General features: G+C 46.4%; 1 protein-coding gene across 8 annotated transcripts in view; it reads right to left on the reverse strand.

Moving 5' to 3' along the window:
• The window catches only part of ARHGAP40 (Rho GTPase activating protein 40), a 447,044-nt gene that overhangs the window by 212,391 nt on the left and 213,491 nt on the right, over window positions 1-21,162 (reverse strand). For 2 of the 8 annotated variants that reach the window (XM_078652143.1, XM_078652142.1), the window contains exon 1: window positions 7,694-8,241. The exons of 5 other annotated variants lie outside the window; for them this stretch is intronic. In XM_078652143.1, the coding sequence (XP_078508269.1) occupies window positions 7,694-7,839 (146 nt within the window). In that variant the 5' untranslated portion in view covers window positions 7,840-8,241. Of the gene's footprint in view, window positions 1-7,693; window positions 8,242-21,162 lie in introns of those variants that run through there. One more of the 8 variants, XM_078652144.1, reaches the window with a different exon arrangement.

Here is a 21,162-nt window from a genome sequence, read left to right on the forward strand (position 1 = left end):
AGCTTCCTATTGATTGCGCCTTGATAACACCGAAACAAAAACCCCATTCACACCTGGGTTTAGATCTGACTGCGTTTCTTATCTCTTCAACTCCCTCTTTTGAACTCAACATTTTCAGATTAACCCTGATCATTATCCTCACAGAGGAGTCCAAGCAATATGGCCAATGCCCGGTGGAGCTGCCTAGACAGCTATAGAGGAGATCGACCCTGGTTCACCCCTCGGCCGTCACCTACCCAGCCGGACAATGGGCACAGTTTCTCCCCTTCTCCCTGTTATATCTCCTTGCTTCCTCCCCCTCCATCCGACAAATTACCGTAAGATTGCTTTTTTATCCTATATTTAACTATGCTTGTATTACAGATGTAACTTGCAACTTGTAACTCACTGATCCGCATGTAAAGCATTCTGATACCTACGGGTCGAGTCAGCGCTATATAAAAATTTTCAAATAAATAAATAAATCCTCTTGCTGTCAAAAGAACCCTCCAAAAGCAGAGGCAACCTCCACAGATATACGATGAATGTTGCCAACTGAATGAAGGCCAACTGTTTCAAGCTCAGCACAAACAAAACAGAAGTCCTCATCTCTGGGAACAACTTGCCATGGAACAGCGCCTGTTGCCCTGCGGAACTCGGCCCAAGCCCATTCCGACAGACCGCAACTTCAACCTCTGCATCATCTTGGACAGCAAGCTATCTATGAAGAAACACGTAAACCAATCAATCAAGAGTATTTGTAAAGCGCGCTACTCACCCGCTAGGGTCTCAAGGCGCGGGGGGGCTGCTACTGCTCGAAAAGCCAGGTCTTGAGTTGCTTCCTGAAGGAGAGATGGTCCTAGGTGAGTCGTAGGTGGGTGGAGAGGGTGTTCCGGGTCGTGGCCGCCAGGTAGGTGAAGGATCTTCCTCCGGTGCTGGTTCTGCGGATCTGTGGGACGGTGGCGAGGGTGAGGCTGGCGGAGCGGAGCTGGCGAAGCGGAGCTGGCGAGTTGGCGTGTAGAACGTGAGGCGGTTGTTGAGGTATTCGGGGCCCACGTCGTGGAGAGCCTTGTGTGCGTGGGTGAGGAGTCTGAACGTGATCCTCTTGCTGACGGGGAGCCAGTGCAGGTCCCTCAGGTCGGCGGAAATGTGGCTGTGTTGGGGGATGTCCAAGACGAGTCGTGTTGAGGCGTTCTGGATGTGCTGGAGTCTTTTCTGTCATTTGGCGGTGGTCCCAGCGTAGAGGGCGTTCCCGTAGTCGAGACGGCTGGTGACGAGGGCCTGGGTGACCATTTTCCTGGTTCCAGTGGGGATCCAGCGGAAGATCTTACGGAGCATGCGGAGTGTGTTGCAGCAGGAGGAGGTAACGGCGTTAACTTGCCTGGCCATCATGAGGGAGGAGTCAAGGATTATTTCAAGAAACAAAGAGTCATCAATCCGTGCTATAGACCCTTGTGATTGGTCGGACCACCACGCCATAACTTTCGTGATTCCCTCAGTGAAAAAGGGTAGGTCTGTGCAACCCCACAGGACCAAAAAATTGATCCGAGATACAAGAGAAGCGAACATTGAGCTATTGGCTGAAAGATGCGAGAGAGGCCTCAAGCCACCCAGTGACTTGCAAAATGTAAATGAACTGACTGATCACTACTTAACCTCAATTGGAAATATAGTCAATGAAACTATGCCACTAAAATTGAAAAGGACTACAGATAAGCCAAAGAATCCGTGGTTCAGTGGGTCTCTGAATGAAGACAGGCGCAAGTTGAGAACTGCCGAAAGAAAATGGAGACAACACCCTTCATCACCAGAGCTGAAAGCCCTCAGAAAAATCAGAAAGGATTATAACAAAAAGGTAATCAATTCCAAAAAAGAATTTATAAGAGCAGAACTTGACAATGCCAAAAACAGGCCAAGAAAACTTTTCGAGATCCTAAAGCAGCAATCCGATAAACAAGCCAAATCGACTCAAGAAAACGCAAAATCTCCACTAAGCTGCGAGGAATTCTCTACATTTTTCTTAGAGAAGTCCAAAGCGCTAGAGGTAGAGCTCGCAATGGCCGCAAGTATCCTCCCGACCCAACCTCAACTGACGAGCGAGACCGGCATGATAACAGAGAGTAAGGCAAAAAGTGAGTCAAAAAATAGAGCAAACTGGGCCACATTTGAACTATATGAACACGACAAGATCGCCAAAACGCTGTCCGAAATCAGACCGAATAACCACTATCATGACCCTTTGCCTGCAAAATGTGTAAGAGAAATAAGTCAAATTGTGGTTCCAATCTGGACCAAAATAATAAACGCTTCACTTACACAAGGGATCCTCCCTGATTGCCTAAAAACAGGACAAGTAGTTCCAATAATCAAAAAACCGACAGCGAATCCATCAGATCCCAATAACTATAGACCAGTAACTAACATCCCTCTACTGGCCAAACTAATTGAGAAATGCGTGCAGAACCAATTGAAGCAACACATCACTAAGTTCTCCCTACTAGACGAATGCCAATCAGGATTCAGAACAGGACACAGCACAGAAACAGCGATCCTGCACATTGCTGATGACGCACTACAAGCCCTAGACAAAAATCAAGCTTGCCTATTGATTCTCCTTGACCTGTCTTCTGCGTTCGACACGGTAAATCATGAGGCACTTCTGATCAGGCTACCGGACAGGATGGGATTATCCGGAAACGTCCTGAGCTGGTTCAACTCCTTCCTAAGTAACAGATCTCAACGATTCATGGTTAACCAAGCAATCTCTGCCCCATGTCCCAACGCAATTGGGGTCCCGCAAGGCTCAACACTATCCCCAGATCTATTCAACCTATATGTCGAACCCCTCACAGACATTCTTCAGAATTCAAAGATATCCTACCACATGTATGCAGATGACACGCAAATATACCTAAAGATCGCCTCCCTTGAAGACATAGATCTACTCAATGAAACACTAAGGATGACGGTACAATGGTTAACTTCCAATCATCTGAAATTAAATGCCCAGAAAACCGAATTCTTGCTAATCTCACCTCCAAGGATCCACCCAGAAATAAAGGAATGGACCAAATTGGTGACTGCGCTAAACTGCACACCTACCATAGTCAACTCTGCCAAATCACTAGGAATCACATTAGATGAGAAACTCGACATGAAAGCCCACATTAATTCAATGGCAAAAAGTGCCCGCTTCCATTTGAACTACCTAAGAAAACTAAAACCTTTCATCTCAGAAGCAGATCTAAAACTAGCTGTACAATCCCTAGTAATATCCAGGATAGAATATGGATGCTCTACCTTAACTGGCCTACCCAAAACTTCCACAGCACCTCTAAAAGCCTGTCTCAACGCTGCGGCAAGACTCATCACTGGATCTAGGAAATTTGATCATATATCGCCTCACCTGAAAGCACTAAACTGGCTACCTTTTGAGGCTAGAGTTCAAATGAAGATAGCTTGTATTACTCACAAAGCGGTGCACCATAACACCCCAGGATACCTAGCCAAGAAAATTAAGCTATCGGGAGGAAACAGACCAGGGAGAAGCGCAAAAGAGCTGCTGCTGAGACCAGCCTTCTTCCGAAAGAAAAAGACTTATGACCGAGCATTCTCTGGAGCTGCCCCCAGAGTCTGGAACTCACTCCCCCCTAGCATTAGGAAGATTCAAAATATTGTACAATTTAAACGTGAAATGAAAAGCCTAATGATGAGTAAATACCTTGCATAGGGAAGCCGATTGATCGCTGGTATGAACTATTTCATTAACGGAAGGGTGGCCTCCACATGAACACTATCGCTGACATGAGACTGACGCCACACACAAGCCTCGGCGGTATCCACCAAACTATATAATCTATATAACCTCTACCTCAACTTATCGACTGATCATTGTCTCTATCACTTCTTTTTACCATTTGCACATGTGTGTGGAAGATATATAGTTAGACACTCTATATAGCCATAGTCTCTGTTATCTCTTATTTATCTGTTGTATATCGATACCGAATTGGAAATGTATAACCTGCCTCGATGTTAAGCGCTCTGATACCCACGGGTCTTGTTCGCGCTATACAAAACTCTAAATAAATAAATAAATAAGGATGAAGCCCAGGTTGCGTGCGTGGTCCGGGCGGCTTGGGTGGGGGGCCCAGAGCAGGGGGCCACCAGGAGTCGTCCCAGGCAGAGATGGATGGGCCGAGGATGAGGACTTCCGTCTTGTCTGAGTTCAGTTTCAGGCGGCTGAGCTTCATCCAGTCTGCGAAGTCCTTCATTCCGTCCTGAAAGCTGGCTCTGGCGGAGGTGGGGTCGTTGGTGAGGGAGAGGATCAGTTGGGTATCGTCGGCGTAGGAGATGATGTTGAGGTTGTGCTTGCGGGCGATGGCTGCGAGGGGGCTCATGTAGTCGTTGAAGAGGGTGGGGCTGAGAGAGGAGCCTTGAGGTACGCCGCAGATGATCTTGGTGGCTTCTGCGAGGAAGGGCGGGAGACGGACTCTTTGGGTTCTGTCGGAGAGGAAGCAGGTGATCCATTCCAGGGCCTTTCCTTGAATCCCGGCGTGGTGGAGGCGGATTTTCAGGGTGCGGTGGCAGACCGTGTCGAACGCAGCCGAAAGGTCGAGCAGGATGAGGGCGGCGGTTTCACCGTTGTCCAGCAGGGTCCGGATGTCGTCGGTGGCCGCGATGAGGGCGGTCTCGGTGCTGTGGTTCGCTCGGAATCCGGACTGCAATGGGTCGAGGGAGACGTTCGTCTCCGCAGTCTCATCTGCCTGCTTTCATACCCTATGAATGCTCCGCAAGATGTTCAGGTATCTCTGAGTCAACACCAGAAGGACCGTCATGCAGGTCCTCGTCTCTAGCAAACTACACTACACAAACACATTCTACGCAGGACTCACTGCACGACTCCTGTGGAGACTATATACAATACAAAACTCAGGGGCCCAATTCATCCTCGACCTCTCCAGATCGGCCCACATCACACCCCACCTCAAGAAGCTAAACTGGTTCCCAATGCAGAAGAGATGTCTGTTCAAGATGTTGACCCACACATACAAACTCCTGCTCAACGAAGAACCAGCATACATCAACAAATGCATAACAAACCAGACACCTGTGATCCGCCTCCCTCTTCCTCGCAGTCCCCCCCGGATCTGCCAAGACAACAAAACAGGAATCTCTTTCTCACACCGGGCGGCCAAAGCTTAGAACAACCTTCCCCTGCCCCTCAGGATCGCTTCATAGCTCCAGCAATTCAGGAAAGGAGTCAAGACCAGGCTGTTCGAAGGAACAGATCACCATGCAGCAGCTAGCATCTCCAGCACCTTGAGACCCTCAAGGGTGATTTGCTGCACTTTATAAATGATGGATTGAGATGGAGTTTGTGTGGTGATATAGCCTTTACATAGATTTACCGAGTTGTAAAATGTTATTTATTACAACTAAGGAGTATGGGGCGGGGATCTTGACTCATGAGTGGCACATGTAAGAAAGGACAGGTTAAGCCCTATGACCCTAAGAACGTGGTAAAAAATAGAGTATCAAACGGGGTATAAAAACACTGGTTTATTCGCAAGCGAATGACTCAGTAAAACATGCACGTTGTGAATTACTGTCAGAATTACATTGCAGTTTGAAATTTGTCCCATTGTGATCGAAAACTTTAATATTGAATGTACTTCTACAAACATAACATGCAGTATTCACAAATGATGTGTTTCATATGATATTTTTTACCTATTTTGGACAACTAATTGTTTTGTTTGGTTATTTTGTTTTCTTATAGTTTAGCCATCTTATTTGATGAAGAGCACTGCGTTTTTTCACATCGCGTTTTTACTTCACCATTACCTACTTGTGAACTAGTCCTGATTTGAATATGAATGAATTATTAGAATCTTCCAGGTATCGGTTCAATCTTATTTTGATTCAGTGGCTTACCTGTAATTATAATTTATACTTCAATTAAGAAATTCATTCATTGGCCTTACCTGGCAAGTATAGACCGTCGTGAATAGCAAAACCACAATGCACCAAGCCTCGCTGCACAATGGTAATAAGTTACATCATAGTCGGTGCATAAGCATATGTGCTTTTGTTGCAGCCAGCCTTTTTATGTGTAGAAGTTAGAAACAAAAACTCCAAGTTTATTGAACAGGTCTTGGGAAAATGGCTCCTGTTATTTTACTTTTAAAGTGATAGTATCGCAGTCCATGGAGAATGCTGCACTATGGTACGATATTTGAGCATGAATGAGGAGTTTTATAAAGCACGTGAATGCTTAGGGGTCTTAGCGCTGGAAGTTGCCAGTGTGGTCATACAATGAGGGTAGGCGCTGGCTTAAGATTTGGGTAAGAATAGCAATGTTTTGAGGGGTTTTCTGAAAGTCTGTCTATTGGTTTGGGTCTTCAGGGTAAGTGGTAACGTGTTCCATAGTTTACAGGTGAGGTAGAAGAAACTTATACCACCCCATTTTACAGTCTGTACCCTGGGAATGTCCAGAAGAGAGGCCGATGACGATCTAAGATTACGTCATGGAGTGTATCAGCTGATGAATTTATTGAAGTGAACAGGGCCAACACCGTAAAGTGTCTTGTGAACAATGCACAATGATTTAAATTGAACCCTCTCCATAAAAGGCAGCCAGTGCAGGTCACGAATAGCTTCTATTATAGTATATAGATCTTAGCGCTGTAGCAATTGAAGTGTGAATCTGAGGTTATTACTACACTCGCTCCAAATACCATGCTATATTGGGTCACATGTATTTTTAACTGGCATGTCAAGCTTACACGTCATTTAATGACACACCCACACTCAATCACATATGCCCACATATGCACAGTGGCTTGAAACCCTTCATATAAACAAATAAATTAGCATGAAAATTCAGGAAATAGTCTCCTTCAGCATATAATCAGCGCTTTGCATTATCAAAGCAAGCACCAAAGATGGCTGACAATTAGTTAAATATTGTACAGGAAGCAATAGTCAACAGAACGCTTCACAAACACTTCAAAGTGTATGATTGTCATAAAGGCACTGGAACTGCAGACATGAACATTAACAAATGTACAGCATAACAAAACCATCACTGTACTCAATCATTCATTCTGTAACCTCAGTTCCAAAGTGTATATCAGAAAATTACGATTCACTGCCAGCGCTGGCTGAAAATAAATTGGGGTCCATTTTATATGGAACCTATTTCGTATAGGAGACCCCATCCGCCGAAACCCAAACATAGCCAGTACAGCATTCAAAAGCATAAGTTCTACAAGCAAACACTAAGAACAATATGCAAAAACATAAAACAGCAAAAGACGACATACAAAACATAATCACACTAGGACAAGCATACTCTGCCTGTTGCCAGCCTGCATGACAGAGGAAAGCAGGGTTCAAGTACTTTATGAGAGGGTGGGCGGGGAGGGGACCGGTTGCTGGTGTGTGCCCTTTCAATTTAAAGAAATGAAATGCAAGGATGTGATGCCGGTCTGATACCCACTCGGTTTTAATGAAGGAGAGGGGCAATAATACATTGGTGTGCACAGGATCACACAAATGGCACATAAATTGAAAAACGGATTATCCAGCATAAGAAATCCAATCTCGTTACAGCACAAATGAAAATGCAGTTAGCTGACCATAACTTCTTCACCTCCCGTCCACATGTGAATACCCCGACCCCATTACTGATTGAGCAGGTGCGCTGTACCTGTGGGGGAGAGTGCTGGGCGCGTGCCCGTGACCCCGGGCTGGCCTCAGCAGGATCTGCGGGCGGGGGATCCGCGTCGTCACAAAGTACGCGGCGGGGTACTCCATGCTTTTCATGCTCGCGCACAGGCGCCTCTCCGTGCACATATGACAGTCCACGCACCGCGCTCCCCTCTTCCTGTGTCCGGCTCAGCGCCACACCTCTTGCAAGGCGCTGGAATGAAAGCGGCTCAGCGGCAGATTCCACGGGTTGTAGGTGTGCTAGTTCGACTGGCTCGGCATCCAAAGCAGCTCCGGAACATTCCCCACCGAGAGCGTGGTGGGAAAGCGCCGCCCTCTGTCACCTTAGGAGTGACAGCTGTGCATCATTGACCCTAAACAGGCAGTTCGTTCAAACGGGGCTCGCGGCAGCCTCGCGCCTTCTGATGGAACTGAAACAAATAAGTCTTCAGCAGCACAAGCCCCGCACGAGGACCTCTGACACATTTGTCCCAGGTCACAGAGCACGGCCCTGCGCACATCTGAGACTCGCACAGCCTGGGCGGATCAGCCATAAAGTGACATTACAGTCACCGCCTAGAAAGTGTTTCGTAAGATCAGATATCTGCCTATTTTAGCGAGCTGGGACACAAAACACATTACATAATAACAAACCAGCCAGAGAGAGTCAAAGATTCTTGGAACCGGGAGCACTTTCGATGTCACGCATTCAAAATACATTTAAAAAGCTTGCTGATAAAACAAGCATTGGCAAGGCCAATAGGTCTAACCTATGCAAGAGCTATTGGCTTTGCCAGTTTATTGCATCCACGCTGTACACCAGCATGGCTAAGATGAGCCTGGAGTTTCGTAGAGTGGAATGACAGAGTTGAATAAAGCGTCATAGAGTGGAATAGAGGGTCCTGTATTGGAGTGGCTTAGCGTGGAGTTGTGTACAGTGAAGTGACGTAGAGTGGACTGGTATAGAGTGGACTGGTGTAGAGTGTTGAAGAATATAGTGGTGTAGAGTGCAGTGGCATAGAGTGTTGCAGCATAGAATTTAGTGGCGTACAATGTAGAGTTGTCGAATGCAGTGGGTAGATTAGAGTGTTGCATAGTAGAGTGCACTGTACGCGACGGCCATCTTGGGGAGGTTCCCCATGGTCGGTTGGCGCTCTAGTCCTGATTAACCCAGGCACTCGGTGCAGATACTTAAACACGCCCCCATGCCTCCGCGCAGCAGACGCGCAGTGCGGACGCGCCGTAATAGCGCCGGAGGTGCGCCTGAGGTAAGCCCATCTGGGCCCGTCCGGGCCAGGACGGACCCAGGGCCCAGCCACTCTGCCTCTTCAGACCTTATCCACCGTCACATAACGTACAGTCGCAATACCCTACTGTCACTAAGGAATAATGTAAACACTCAATGTGGAATATTAACAACACACACCAGAACTTTACCTTCATGTACAGGGTGCGAGTTCAGCTTTACCCAGGACATCACCAGGCACAATGAAGCCTCTCCCCGCCCAATTTCCGTAGGACTACTCAATTGTAGATCCCTTCCTGGTCATGCGATCCAGCTTCATTTACTCTTAGAGGAACAAGAGCTCGATGTCCTATTTCTTACGGAAACCTGGACCACCGAGAGTTCCGACCCTGATATTGTCCGTGCACTCCCCCCTGGCTATACTATCCTGAGGCAAAACCAGATGGATACGAGAGGTGGAGGCATCGGCATTATTCTAAGAGAAGAAATGACAGGCAGAATTGAGAAAGTGAACATCTCTGGAGCTGAAAGTTTTATGTTCACCATTGCACTCTCCTCCACCTGCACCCTATCAGGACTGCTAGTATATAGATTCCCAGGTACATATGGGCAATTTTGTGAGGAACTGTTTACTAACGCAATCACCCTTGCATGCACTTCCTCCAACTTCACAATCCTAGGTGATTTTAATATACATCTTGATGAGCCCGATTCCCCCGCCTGTCTCAAACTATCTTCCAGCTTGGAAGCACTCCAGCTAACTCAACTAGTCGTAGGGCCCACGCATAAAGCTGGACATACCCTGGATCACTGCTACACTAATCTAGGAAATTTGAAGTTTACAGACTCAATCAGAATCCCTTGGTCAGACCATAAACTGCTACGTTTCAGTCTGTCCTTGATGGGAAGGGACAGACCTGCAGTTGCCTCTAAGAGGATAACTCGAGTTTGGTCCAAGCTCTCGGTAGACAGCTGGAATTCCAACCTTAGGGAATCCTTACCTAGCCTAAAGAACGACCCCACAGAAGCTAACGCCCAATTCAATCAGTGGGTCGAAAACGCTCTAGACTTGACCCTCCCCAAGTCTCAACTCTCTCATAAACTAGGAGAGAAAAAAAAAACCATGGTATACCAAAGAACTCAGTACTTAAGCGGTGCTGTAAACAAGAGGAAAGGAAATGGAGGAAAAGCTTCACTGTTGCTAGTAAGGAGAGCTATAAGTTAGCATTGAAGAGATATAAACATGAAATTAAAACTACCCAAGCTAACTATTTCCAGGAAAAAATGAACACCTCAGCCAATGCTCCCCGCGAAATTTTTAAAATCTTTAAATCATTGATTACACCACCTGCCTCCCTAGTCGATCCCAGTAAAGCACAATTACGCTGCAATGAACTTGCCACCTTTTTCTCCCAAAAAGTTATAAATATCTACTCTTCTTTCCCTCATTCCCCTCCGGAATTTTGTGTTGGGCCGGCAGAAGACATGGCAGAGCTTAAGGATTTCCCTCCTATAGATGGCCCGACCACTCAGACACTGCTTAAAAATTTAAAATCGGGTTCTCCTCTTGACCCTGCATCCCCGGTGTTCCTTCATCTGGTCTCAGAGACCGTTACCCCACTGGTTTAGGAGGTGATAAATTCCTCATTGAAATCTGGTAAGGTGCCCCCTGTGTGGAAATAAGCTAGAGTAAAGGTACTCTTAAAAAAACCGAATCTCAATCCTGAGGATTGGGCAAATTACCGGCCGATATCTCTACTACCATGTGTCAGCAAACTAGCTGAAAAATATGTGAATTCCCAGCTCTCGACCTTCCTGGAGGAAAGGAATGCTCTTCATTCCACGCAAACTGGCTTTCGTAGCCTCCAGGGTACAGAAACCGCCCTCATCACGGTAGTAGAGGAAACTAGGAAAATCCTCGACAATGGAGGAAACGCTGCAATACTTCTCTTAGATCTCAGCGCGGCTTTTGATACCGTGAATTATAACATCTTGCTCCAGAGGCTAAGAGAAGTAGGGGTTGGGGGCCAGGTACCTAACTGGCTTCGCTCCTTCCTAACGGAGAGGACCTTTGCAGTCTTTGAGGACAATGTGTCCTCCCCTCAAATGTGTCTCCAGTGTGGTGTTCCTCAGGGCTCTTCCCTCAGCCCCACCCTTTTTAATATCTATATGAGGCCTTTGGCTGAGGTGGTTCTGCCCTGGCGAGTACAACTGGTGACATACGCAGATGACACACAATTGATCATCTCGCTATCATCTAAGAACGCCCCCTATAATAACCTCTCCTCTTGTCTGGAAAACATTCATGCTTGGATGGACAGTTCCTTCTCAAAATTGAATGGTGCCAAAACGGAGGTGATGCTTCTGGGACACAAGCCCCCGTCTAATATTGATGATTGGTGGCCATTATGCCTTGGTCAGCCTCCCCCGCCAAGAAACCAAATTAAGAGCCTTGAGGTTTGGCTCGACCCCGCTCTTAACCTCGGAGTACAGGTTCGCAAGGTAGCAGGGACCTGCTTTGCCTTGCTGAGACAACTCAGAAAAGTCATCAAACTCCTCCCATTCGATTCCAGGCGGATTCTGGTACAAGCCTTGATATTATCACGGCTTGATTACGCTAACGCCCTCTATTTGGGAGCTCCGCAAAGTACCTTGAAAACCCTTCAGACTGTGCAAAATTGTGCCGCACGTCTATTGCTGGACATCCCACGGAGAACTTCCGCCAGACCTGGGTTGCGCCATTTACATTGGCTACCCGTGCAAAGGAGGGTAGAGTTCAAGGCTTTGATCACTGTACACAAAGCATTCTATAAGACTGGCCCTGGATTAATTCAAGCCATGTTCTCCACCTACCTCCCCTCACGGACCCTCAGATCTAGCAACAAAAATCTGTTAGTGGTCCCAAAAACAAGGAGAGTACGTACGGGCGGGAGACGCTTCTCCCTTCAAGCGACCAACCTCTGGAACAACCTTCCTGACTTCATCAGGTTGGAATCCAACCACCAAAAATTCAGGAGGCTGGTAAAAACTCACCTGTTTGTCTAATCTATTGAATGAGTGAGCGAAAGGCGCCGGGATGCCTTCGGGTAGCTGTGCGCGATACAAGTCCGTAATTCATTCATTCATTCAGTGCAGAGGCATAGAGTGCAGTTGTGTAGTGTGCAGTGGTGCAGGGAAGAGTGTGTAGAGTGGTGCAGAGTACAGTTAGTGCTGTAGAGTGCAGTGGCGAAGAGTGCAGTGGTGCAGAGTAGAGTGTGTAGAGTGGTGCAGAGTACAATTAATGGTGTAGACTGCAGTGGCATAGAGTGCAGTGGCGAAGAGTAGAGTGCTGTATTGTAGAATGGCATAGAGTGTAGTGGCATACAGTGCAGTGGCATAGAATACAGTAGTGCAGAGTAGAGTGGCATAGTGTTCAGTGGCGTAGAGTTCAAAGCTGAGTGTCGTAGAGTGAAGTGGTGTATAGTGCATTTGTGTAGTATGCAGTGGTATAGAGTAGAGTGGTGTAGAGTGCAGTGCCATTGAGAGTAGTGGAGCAGAGTAGAATGTAGTGGTGTACTGTGCAGTGGCATAGAGTACAGTGACAGAGCACAGTGGTGCAGAGTAGAGTGCAGTGCCATAGAGTGGCATTCTGTCAAGTGCAGCAGAGTGGCGTAGAGTGGCGTAGAGTAGACTGGTGTAGAGTACAGTGATATAGAGTACAGTGGCATAGAGTGCAGCGAAATAGAATCCAGTGGCGTATGGTGCATCTTTGTAGAGTACAGTGGCGTTCATTAGAGTGGTATATAGTACAGTACTTTGGCGTAGAGTACTATGGTGAAGGATAGAGTGATGTGGACTGGCGTAGAGTGGACTGGTGTAGAGTGCAGTGGCAGAGTGTAGCAGCATAGAATTCAGCGGCATAAAGTGGAGTGTCATAGAATATAGTGGTGTGCATTCAAGTGGTGCATAGTCGAGTGCAGTGGTGTAGAGTGCAGTGGCACAGAGTGGTGTGTTGCAGCGTGACGTGGCGCAGAGTAGAGTGGCATAGAGTAGAGTGGCGTAGACTGGAGTGGCATAGACTGGAGTGGCGTAGAGTGCAATGATGTAGAGTGGAGTGCTGCAGAGTGCCATGGTATAGAGTGCAGTAGTGCAGAGTAGAGTGGCATAGAGTGCAGTGTTGCAAATTAGAGTGTCATAGAGTGCAGTGTTTTAGGGTGGCATAGAGTGGAATGGCGTAGACTATGACATTCCACTCTACTTGGCACCACTGTAGGTTTTGCCACTGCTCACTTTGCCACTTTACTTTATGTCACTCTACACCACTGCACTCTACGCCACTGCACTCTACACAACTTTACGCCATTACTCTACGCCATGCTATTCTATGCCACTGCACTCTACCTTGCTCCACCCCACCCCACTCTATGCCACCACTCTACTCTTAAACCATCAACTCCACTCCACTGCAGTCTACGCCACTGCACTCTTCACCACTCTACGCCACTCTGCACCACTCCTCTCTATGCCACTGCACCCTACAGCACTCTCTCTATGCCACTGCACTGAATGCAACTGCACTCTATGTCACTGCCCTCTATAGTGGTGATGCAACTGCATTCTATGTCACTGCACTCTACACCACTGCATTCTATTTGGGACCACTGTAGAATGCAGTGACATAGAGTGTAGTGGTGTAGCGTGCAGTGGCGCAGAGTGGAGTAGAGTGGAGTAGAGTGCAGTACAGTAGAGTAGATTGCTTCAGAGTAGAGTGGTGGCGTACAGTTGAGTGGTGTATGGAAGAGTGAAGCGGAGTGGTGTAGGGTAGAATGGAGTGGAGCAGGATAGAGTGCAGTAGCATAGAGTAGAGTGGCATAGAGTAATGGCGTATAGTGGTGTAGCGCGCAGTGGTGCAGAGTAGATTAGAGTGGTGTTCAGTGGATTGGCATAGAGTGCAGAGCCGTAGAGTTGAATGGTACAGAGTAGAGTGCATTGGTGTAGAGTGTATTGGCATAGACTGAAGTGGCATAGAGTGAAGTTCTGCAGAGCAGAATGGAGTAGCCTAGACTAGAGTGGTGTAGAGCACAGTAGTGAAGAGTGCAGTGGTGTAGAGTTGAGTGGCGTAGAGTGCATTGGCATAGATTTGAGTGGTGCGGAGTGGAACAGATAGGAGTGGAGTGGTATAGAGTGCGGTGGCATGGAGTGGTGTAGAGTAGAGTGCAGTGGAGCAGAGTGCAGTAGCATGGTGCAGAGTAGAATGCAGTGGCATGGAGTGGTGGTAGAGTAGAGTGGAGTATGCAGGGTGTGGTAGCAATTCGGCTGCACTGTTCCTACTGAATCAGGGTCAAGAATGATTGGCATATGGCTGGGTCCAAACTGAGATGGCATGATATCAAAATAACCATGGACTGGATTAAGGATCAGAGTAAATTCCTGTGGCTGAGATTAATTGATGCAAAAAGAACAATTGTTGGACAGAATGCAGAACAATGTCATACATTCACCCCAGTACAGAGATCTGGGCCTAATTTAAGTATTGCCCCCATCATGTTTAGGTTTCGCCTTCACAGTGCTTGTGCTGTGCTTGCAAAATCTCTTGTATTTTTTAAAAAAGATCTTAAAAGGGGCTTGGAGCCCGCCTATTACTTACCTTTACTTACCATTGGCAGGCTTCAATGTGGCTACCACTTCACTTTACTTACCCATAAGCTGGCTCCCATGTTACTTTACTTACCATTGGTTGACTCCCACATGAGTTTTATTTCCTTGATTCCTATTGGTCAGTGCCTCCTCCTCACCTCCGTCTTTTGCCTGGGCTTCGAGTCTTCGTTGTTCCGTGGAGGCCGGACCAAGAACTGCTTCCAGTGGTCAGTGTCCTTCCGCTGCAGCCTCATGCTGGTATTCTTTTTTTTTTTCTCTTTAAACCTTCTCACCCCCTTGCCCTCTCCCTATGGGCCAGGATCCACCCCCACTCATTCAGCACTAGTGGAATTCTACTTTGAATGTTGCTCACAAATGCGATTGTGCTGTTTGCTGCTTTTTTGCACAAGATTACAGTATCTTCTCCCCGAAGCACCACTGCAGTAAAATTCTACTGTATGCATTTGTACGCATGTGCAATTATTACTCATCTGTTGTGCCATTTTGTCATACATGCAACTTCTTTTGTTGCTATTCGGCATTCATTCAGATGATCCCCATTTGGAATTATTTACCTAAATGAATGCCATTCTGACAAGCTAACATTTGGATCTAGTGTAGTTAAGCAATACATTTTTTGCTGATGAGAGCCCTTTTGTAGTTATTCTGTTTCTAATTCAGGTTCTGAATAAATCTGTGAAGATGTTCCAACAAAGATCTCTGGCAGATCATGTGCTGCTCTCTTGAGTGCGCCACTCCACTTTATGAATTGCTCGGTATGTAACGTTTACAATGAAATTTTTACAACGCACTACCATTACAACGTAGGCATTACCACGCATACCATTACAACGCATTGCGCCGGGGGGGGCGCTCTAGGATAGGGAATAAGTTTAATTTTCTATCCAACACCTTCCCTAGTGTCCACGGGGACTGGAGTTGGAATAGAAAATTATACTTACCACTATCCAGCACCTCTAAGCGCTATGCGTTGTAATGGTATGCGTGGTAAAAACCGCGTTGTAAAGGTATGCGTGGTAAAAGTATGCGTTGTAACGTCATACATCCGAATTGCTCTCTCTGGGCTCAGTCCGCATTGTCCTTTACACCTGTCACTTGTTAAGGAGTGCACACAGCATTCTAGAATTCTCATATATGCCAGAAACTGCCAATGGGTGTGTAATAACATAGTGAAATATTTGGGTTCAGCGGGTCTCTCCTCCCTGGGCCACAGCATTGCGGCACCAATGAAGGATATTCCCCTGAACATACGTCATGAAAAGCACAACCTAATTTTTGTGGCAAACAATACGAAACTGCACATTGCGTGTTTTAGTCTGCGTGGGTAGAATTGAGACCGTTTCCAGGCTCTGACACTACGCACCCACAATTAAGTATCTACTCTGTTGGAAAGGAAAGCAAACTTTCGTGGCTTCTCGCTGTAGAAGCATCGGCCATGCAGGAGCTGCAATGGCAGTGGAGCTGTTTTTAAGTCCTCCCTTGTGTCCCAACCCCAGTAACCCCGGGCTATTTTTCTTTAGATATTGCACTGCAGAGCTCGCTGATGTGCAACATGGAATACAATTAAAATTAAGCACTATGACATGGTCAGTGCCAGCCACGTCATAGTGCTTTTATTCATTTTTTTATTATTTAAGCCATGTTACACTGCAGCTCGCATTGCTGTGCAACATGTAAAAAACATTGACAAAGCCAATAGATTTTGCATAGGCAAACCCTATTGGCTTTGCCAATGCTTGTTTTGTGTGAGTTATGGCAGATCCACTTGTCAATCAGTTTTACCAAGCACTAAGGCAAGCATTTCATTTATCAAAGATACAAAAAATATAGGCTATAATCTGATTTAGATTACATTTGAACTCCAATAACTCAAATACAGTTAAATAATTGAACAGTTGTATTATAGAGGCATGCATGGCTTAACCACACATACCTCTACTGCGCAATCTGAACCACATATGTCTTAACCACGCATTTCTTTACCACACATGCCTTTATCGGGTAATTTTGTTGTAAATGCATGAATGGTAAGGGGACATGCATGGTTAACTTCGCCACTACTCCGACTCCCTTCGCCCCACCCTAAGCCCTAAATTACGAACCCCCTACCTGCTGCCCCCCACTCTGAGGCCCAAAACTTGCCCTGAAAACTACCCCTTTCCCCCCCCTGCCCAGAGGCCTAAAACCCTGCCCCTTAACACACACTACCCCGACCCTAGGCCCCCCCTCGCGTTGTCACTAAAACTACCCCTATCCCTTCCACAGCCCTGAGGTCTAAAACGCTGCCCCAATTAAAACAACTAGCCGACTCCCCCGCCCTGAACGCCAAAACGGCCCCATTCCTAAATGAAAATCTCCCCAAACCTAGCCCTTAAAACTACGCCAATCCCCTTCACCCGACCTGAGACCCAAAAACCTACCCCCTTCTTAAAAGTGCCCCAACCCCCTACCTGAGCCCTAAAAAACAGTCTCTTTCCCTAAAGTACACTGCCCCCCCTGAAAGTAACCCCCAGACCCGGCCCCACCTACCTGTCCGGAGCTTCCTGTTCCGAGGCTTCTCCCAGAGTCCCTGCCCACCCTGAAAACTAGAGCTCGATCTGCGTATGGGTGGTTAAGGTAGATGCGTTGTTCGGGCAAGCAGTGTTATGTTTGCAATGCTCCGGGACGCATGGCTCTGCCTCTGTTGTTCAGACATTTGTCAGAAAATATATTTTCTCAAAGATAAACTGCTATGCCTTGCCGCATGCCTTTTGGGGGGCTTTCCATTCTCTTAGGCACCCTGAAAGCATATTTATACATTGACAGGACTAAATCTCCAATTGTTTGTGTTCAAACTATTTTATTGACATTTAGTATATTTAGCATGGAATACAACAAAATGTTTACCCAAGAAGTAATACCAATGTATATGATCCGGCCATACTCAGGGTGAGAAAGTACCTGCAAAAGGCTTATAAATATCCACAAATATGTAAATTTGTTAGTGGTCATCCTTATTTGTAAGTGTCCATGCCCCGGAAAACTCACAATGCAACCCATATGAGCCTATTTACGTACACTGAAAATTGCCATCACATTGGAGTATATTTAAGACTGTACAAAATGTTATTTATGAATGCCATAGCCAATTATTCATCATTCTGTGAATCAGGGTGATGTTATGACCCTCGTAAATTGAATTGGTCAAGACTTCAGGCGGGAAATAAATTAGTAGATGCGAGGCAATGTTGGGGCCCTGTTAATAAACTCACTTGAGGTAAAAAAAAAAAAAAATGATAATATCTCCCCTAAACTGTGGACAGAATACATTAAACAGTTATATAAAATGGACCCCCGCCCCTGACAACAAAGTCCATATTATCACCAAGTGGGGGCGGAAGAGTGTTGTCAGATAAACCCTTAGGGGCAGATTTACAAACCCCTTGCATCTCTTTTACGCTGCCGTTGCATCACTTTTGTGGTGCAGCGGCGGCGCAAAAGAGGCCCCATGCTGCGGGGTATTTACAACGTGACGCATCTGGGAGATGCAAAATCAACAATTGATGTACAGAATGCAGAACAATGTCATACATTCAACCCAGTACAGAAATCTGGGCCTAAATCCATCGTTTTTTTGCACTCCATTTTGCATTTGTCACCCTGAGTGGGATGGGTATGCTCAGACGTGAGTCCCATGCTCTCCACACCACTGGAGTCAAGCTATCCAGGCTGATGACGGCTGATAGCCAGAAACCGGTCCTTGGATGCTTGATTCCGGTCCGGGAAAGACATGGCTTGGCAGTTCGGGCTGGACTGTTCCCATGAGGCACAGGGTCAAGGCTGATTTGCATATGGCCATGTCTGACCTGGGGTGGTGTGGAGTGCAAAAAAACAATGGATTTAGGCCCAGATCTCTGTACTGGGGTGAATGTATGACATTGTTCTGCATTCTGTCCATCAATTGTTGATTTTGCATTTGTCACCCTGAGTGGGATGGGTGTGCTCAGACGTGAGTCCCATGCTCTCCACACCACTGGAGTTAAGCTATCCATGCTGATGACATCTGATAGCCAGAAACCGGTCCTTGGATGCTTTATTCCGGTCTGGGAAAGACATGGCTTGGCAGTTCGGGCTGGACTGTTCCCATGAGGCACAGGATCAAGGCCGATTTGCATATGGCCATGTCTGACCTGGGGTGGTGTGGAGTGCAAAAAAACGATGGATTTAGGCCCAGATCTCTGTACTGGGGTGAATGTATGACATTGTTCTGCATTCTGTCCATCAATTGTTGATTCTGCATTTGTCACCCTGAGTAGGATGGGTATGCTCAGACGTGAGTCCCATGTTCTCCACACACTGGAGTCAAGCTATCCAGGCTGATGACGGCTGATAGCCAGAAACCGGTCCTTGGATGCTTTATTCCGGTCCGGGAAAGACATGGCTTGGCAGTTCGGGCTGGACTGTTCCCATGAGGCACAGGGTCAAGGCTGATTTGCATATGGCCATGTTTGACCTGGGGTGGTGTGGAGTGTTCCGGCGCAGGAACACCTCCTAAAAGTGGCTGAGTGAAATCTACAAGATTTCACTCAGTCACTTTTGAGCCCATGCTGCGCCAAAACCCTGTGCCTGCTTGAAGCAGGCTTAAGGATTTGCGCAGCATTAAAAAGATAGGGCACCATGGAGCCTTGCTGGAGCTGCTTTGCACTTGCGACACAACTCCAGCAATGCGCCACCTTTACGGCACAGATACGTCACGCATCTGTCCGTTTTTGGCCAATGGTGCGCCGCATTGTAAATGCGGCGCATCAATGGTGGCGGAGCCCAGGCGCACAATAACTGGCCCATCCCTGCTGATATGCAGGGATGCGTCAGTTATTGTAAATCTGCCCCTTAGAGTAGAGGGAGAAGAATCGCCATCTAACAGTTACATCAAAGGGTGCTCCAAAATTACTGGATTGTGTGGCCCATGACATTAGAAAGGGAGGAGCCTCCCGTAAGAGATGAAGCATATCCCAAAGCAAGAAGCCAGGGTTTTGAGCAAGCTGTTGTTTGAATTTTCTACATCTTGATCAAATGTCAGTGGTAACTGCCTACTGCTGAAAGTCTGCCACCGCTTTCATGTATCGTAGGAAGCGTCCTGACAGCTGACACAATTCACGTCTTAGGCTGCAAAGGATCGAATCCCTATGATGAGGCCAGATTCCACATTCTAGATTTACTTGGGAAACCCAGGCTGATGGTCTTTATTGCTAGCTAAGAAAGTGTGAAGAGAAAAACAAGTTACGAATACCGTATTTTCCGGCGTATAAGACGAATTTTTAACCCCTTAAAATGTTCTGGAAAGTCGGGGGTCGTCTTATACGCCGGGTGCCAAATTTGACTGTATGTTTTCTTGCATTTTTTACATAGCGCGGACTTTACCCGAAGGTGTCAGAGCGCTTTACAGTAGGAACAGTATTGATACAAGAGGAACAATTACAAATGAACAAATTACAAAAGCAAACGTTAAGTTACATGGATCAAAAGTGACAATAGTGAGCAACCAAAATACATGAGGTAGCAATCGGTACATTCCTGGAGAAAAAAGTGATAAGTGTGCAGGTTACAAAAGCGTACAAAGTACGAGCCAACTATGCAGGACTGCGTTGGACTGCGCTGGAAGTGGGGGTAGTCTTATACGGCGAGTATAGCACAAAACCTACATTTTATCAAGCAAAGTAGGGGGTCGTCTTATATGCCGGGTCGTCTTATACGCCGGAAAATACGGTAATACATTTCCCTCTCTTATACGACTTAAGTACTACAGACTCTTAATTCAATTTTTGCTAATTTATTATAAAGCCAAAAACAGCAGAACATAGACACACCTCAATATAAGAGTATAAAGATACATGAATACTAATAGAGAGCCAAATCTGCGATATAGTTAATTCTGCACAATAGACAGAGAACCATGAATTCCAATACGAATGTTTGCTCTTCCAGATTGTACCAGCCAAGCACAAATTAGGATGGAATTTAACCTCTCCAAGCCCAATCTGGTGTGTGCCAAATGAATATCATATTACTTAAAATTAAAAACAGTGAGTGCCAGTATATTGAAACAACTGCTATGGAGGAAAATTCAGGAGCCAAATTCTGAAAGGGGATCTTTCTTAAGGGAGTCCATCCAAATGCTGAATGTGGAAAACCTCAACAACTAAAATTGCTCTACAAAGGCTATAGCAAAATTATTAATGCAGAATGTAAAAGCACTATTGGCGGCAAAGACCTAAGGGACTTAAGGAATAAGGCGCAAGGCATGTGGGCTACTGGCCTTTATATTCCGGACTCCCTCCCAGATTACTGAGCCTGCCTCTTTGCAACAAGGCAAAAAATAAACTCATGAGGCTGAGGTTTGGTTTGATGCCTTTAAAATACTACTGGCATGGACTCCAAATCGGAGAAATGAGCAAGGAATGTAGACTATTGAGTAAATCGGAGGAATCGTTGCCGTATGGGATTTGCATCTGCGAGAGCATAAAACCCTTGAGGCAGTTTTGGCTTCGACCAATGTTTTGTGCCCTGAAATTTCGATTATGTAGGTGATAGAGCACTCGGAGCTCTTA

Source organism: Lissotriton helveticus, chromosome 7 (assembly GCF_964261635.1).
Source record: "Lissotriton helveticus chromosome 7, aLisHel1.1, whole genome shotgun sequence".
Taxonomy (NCBI): domain Eukaryota; kingdom Metazoa; phylum Chordata; class Amphibia; order Caudata; family Salamandridae; genus Lissotriton; species Lissotriton helveticus.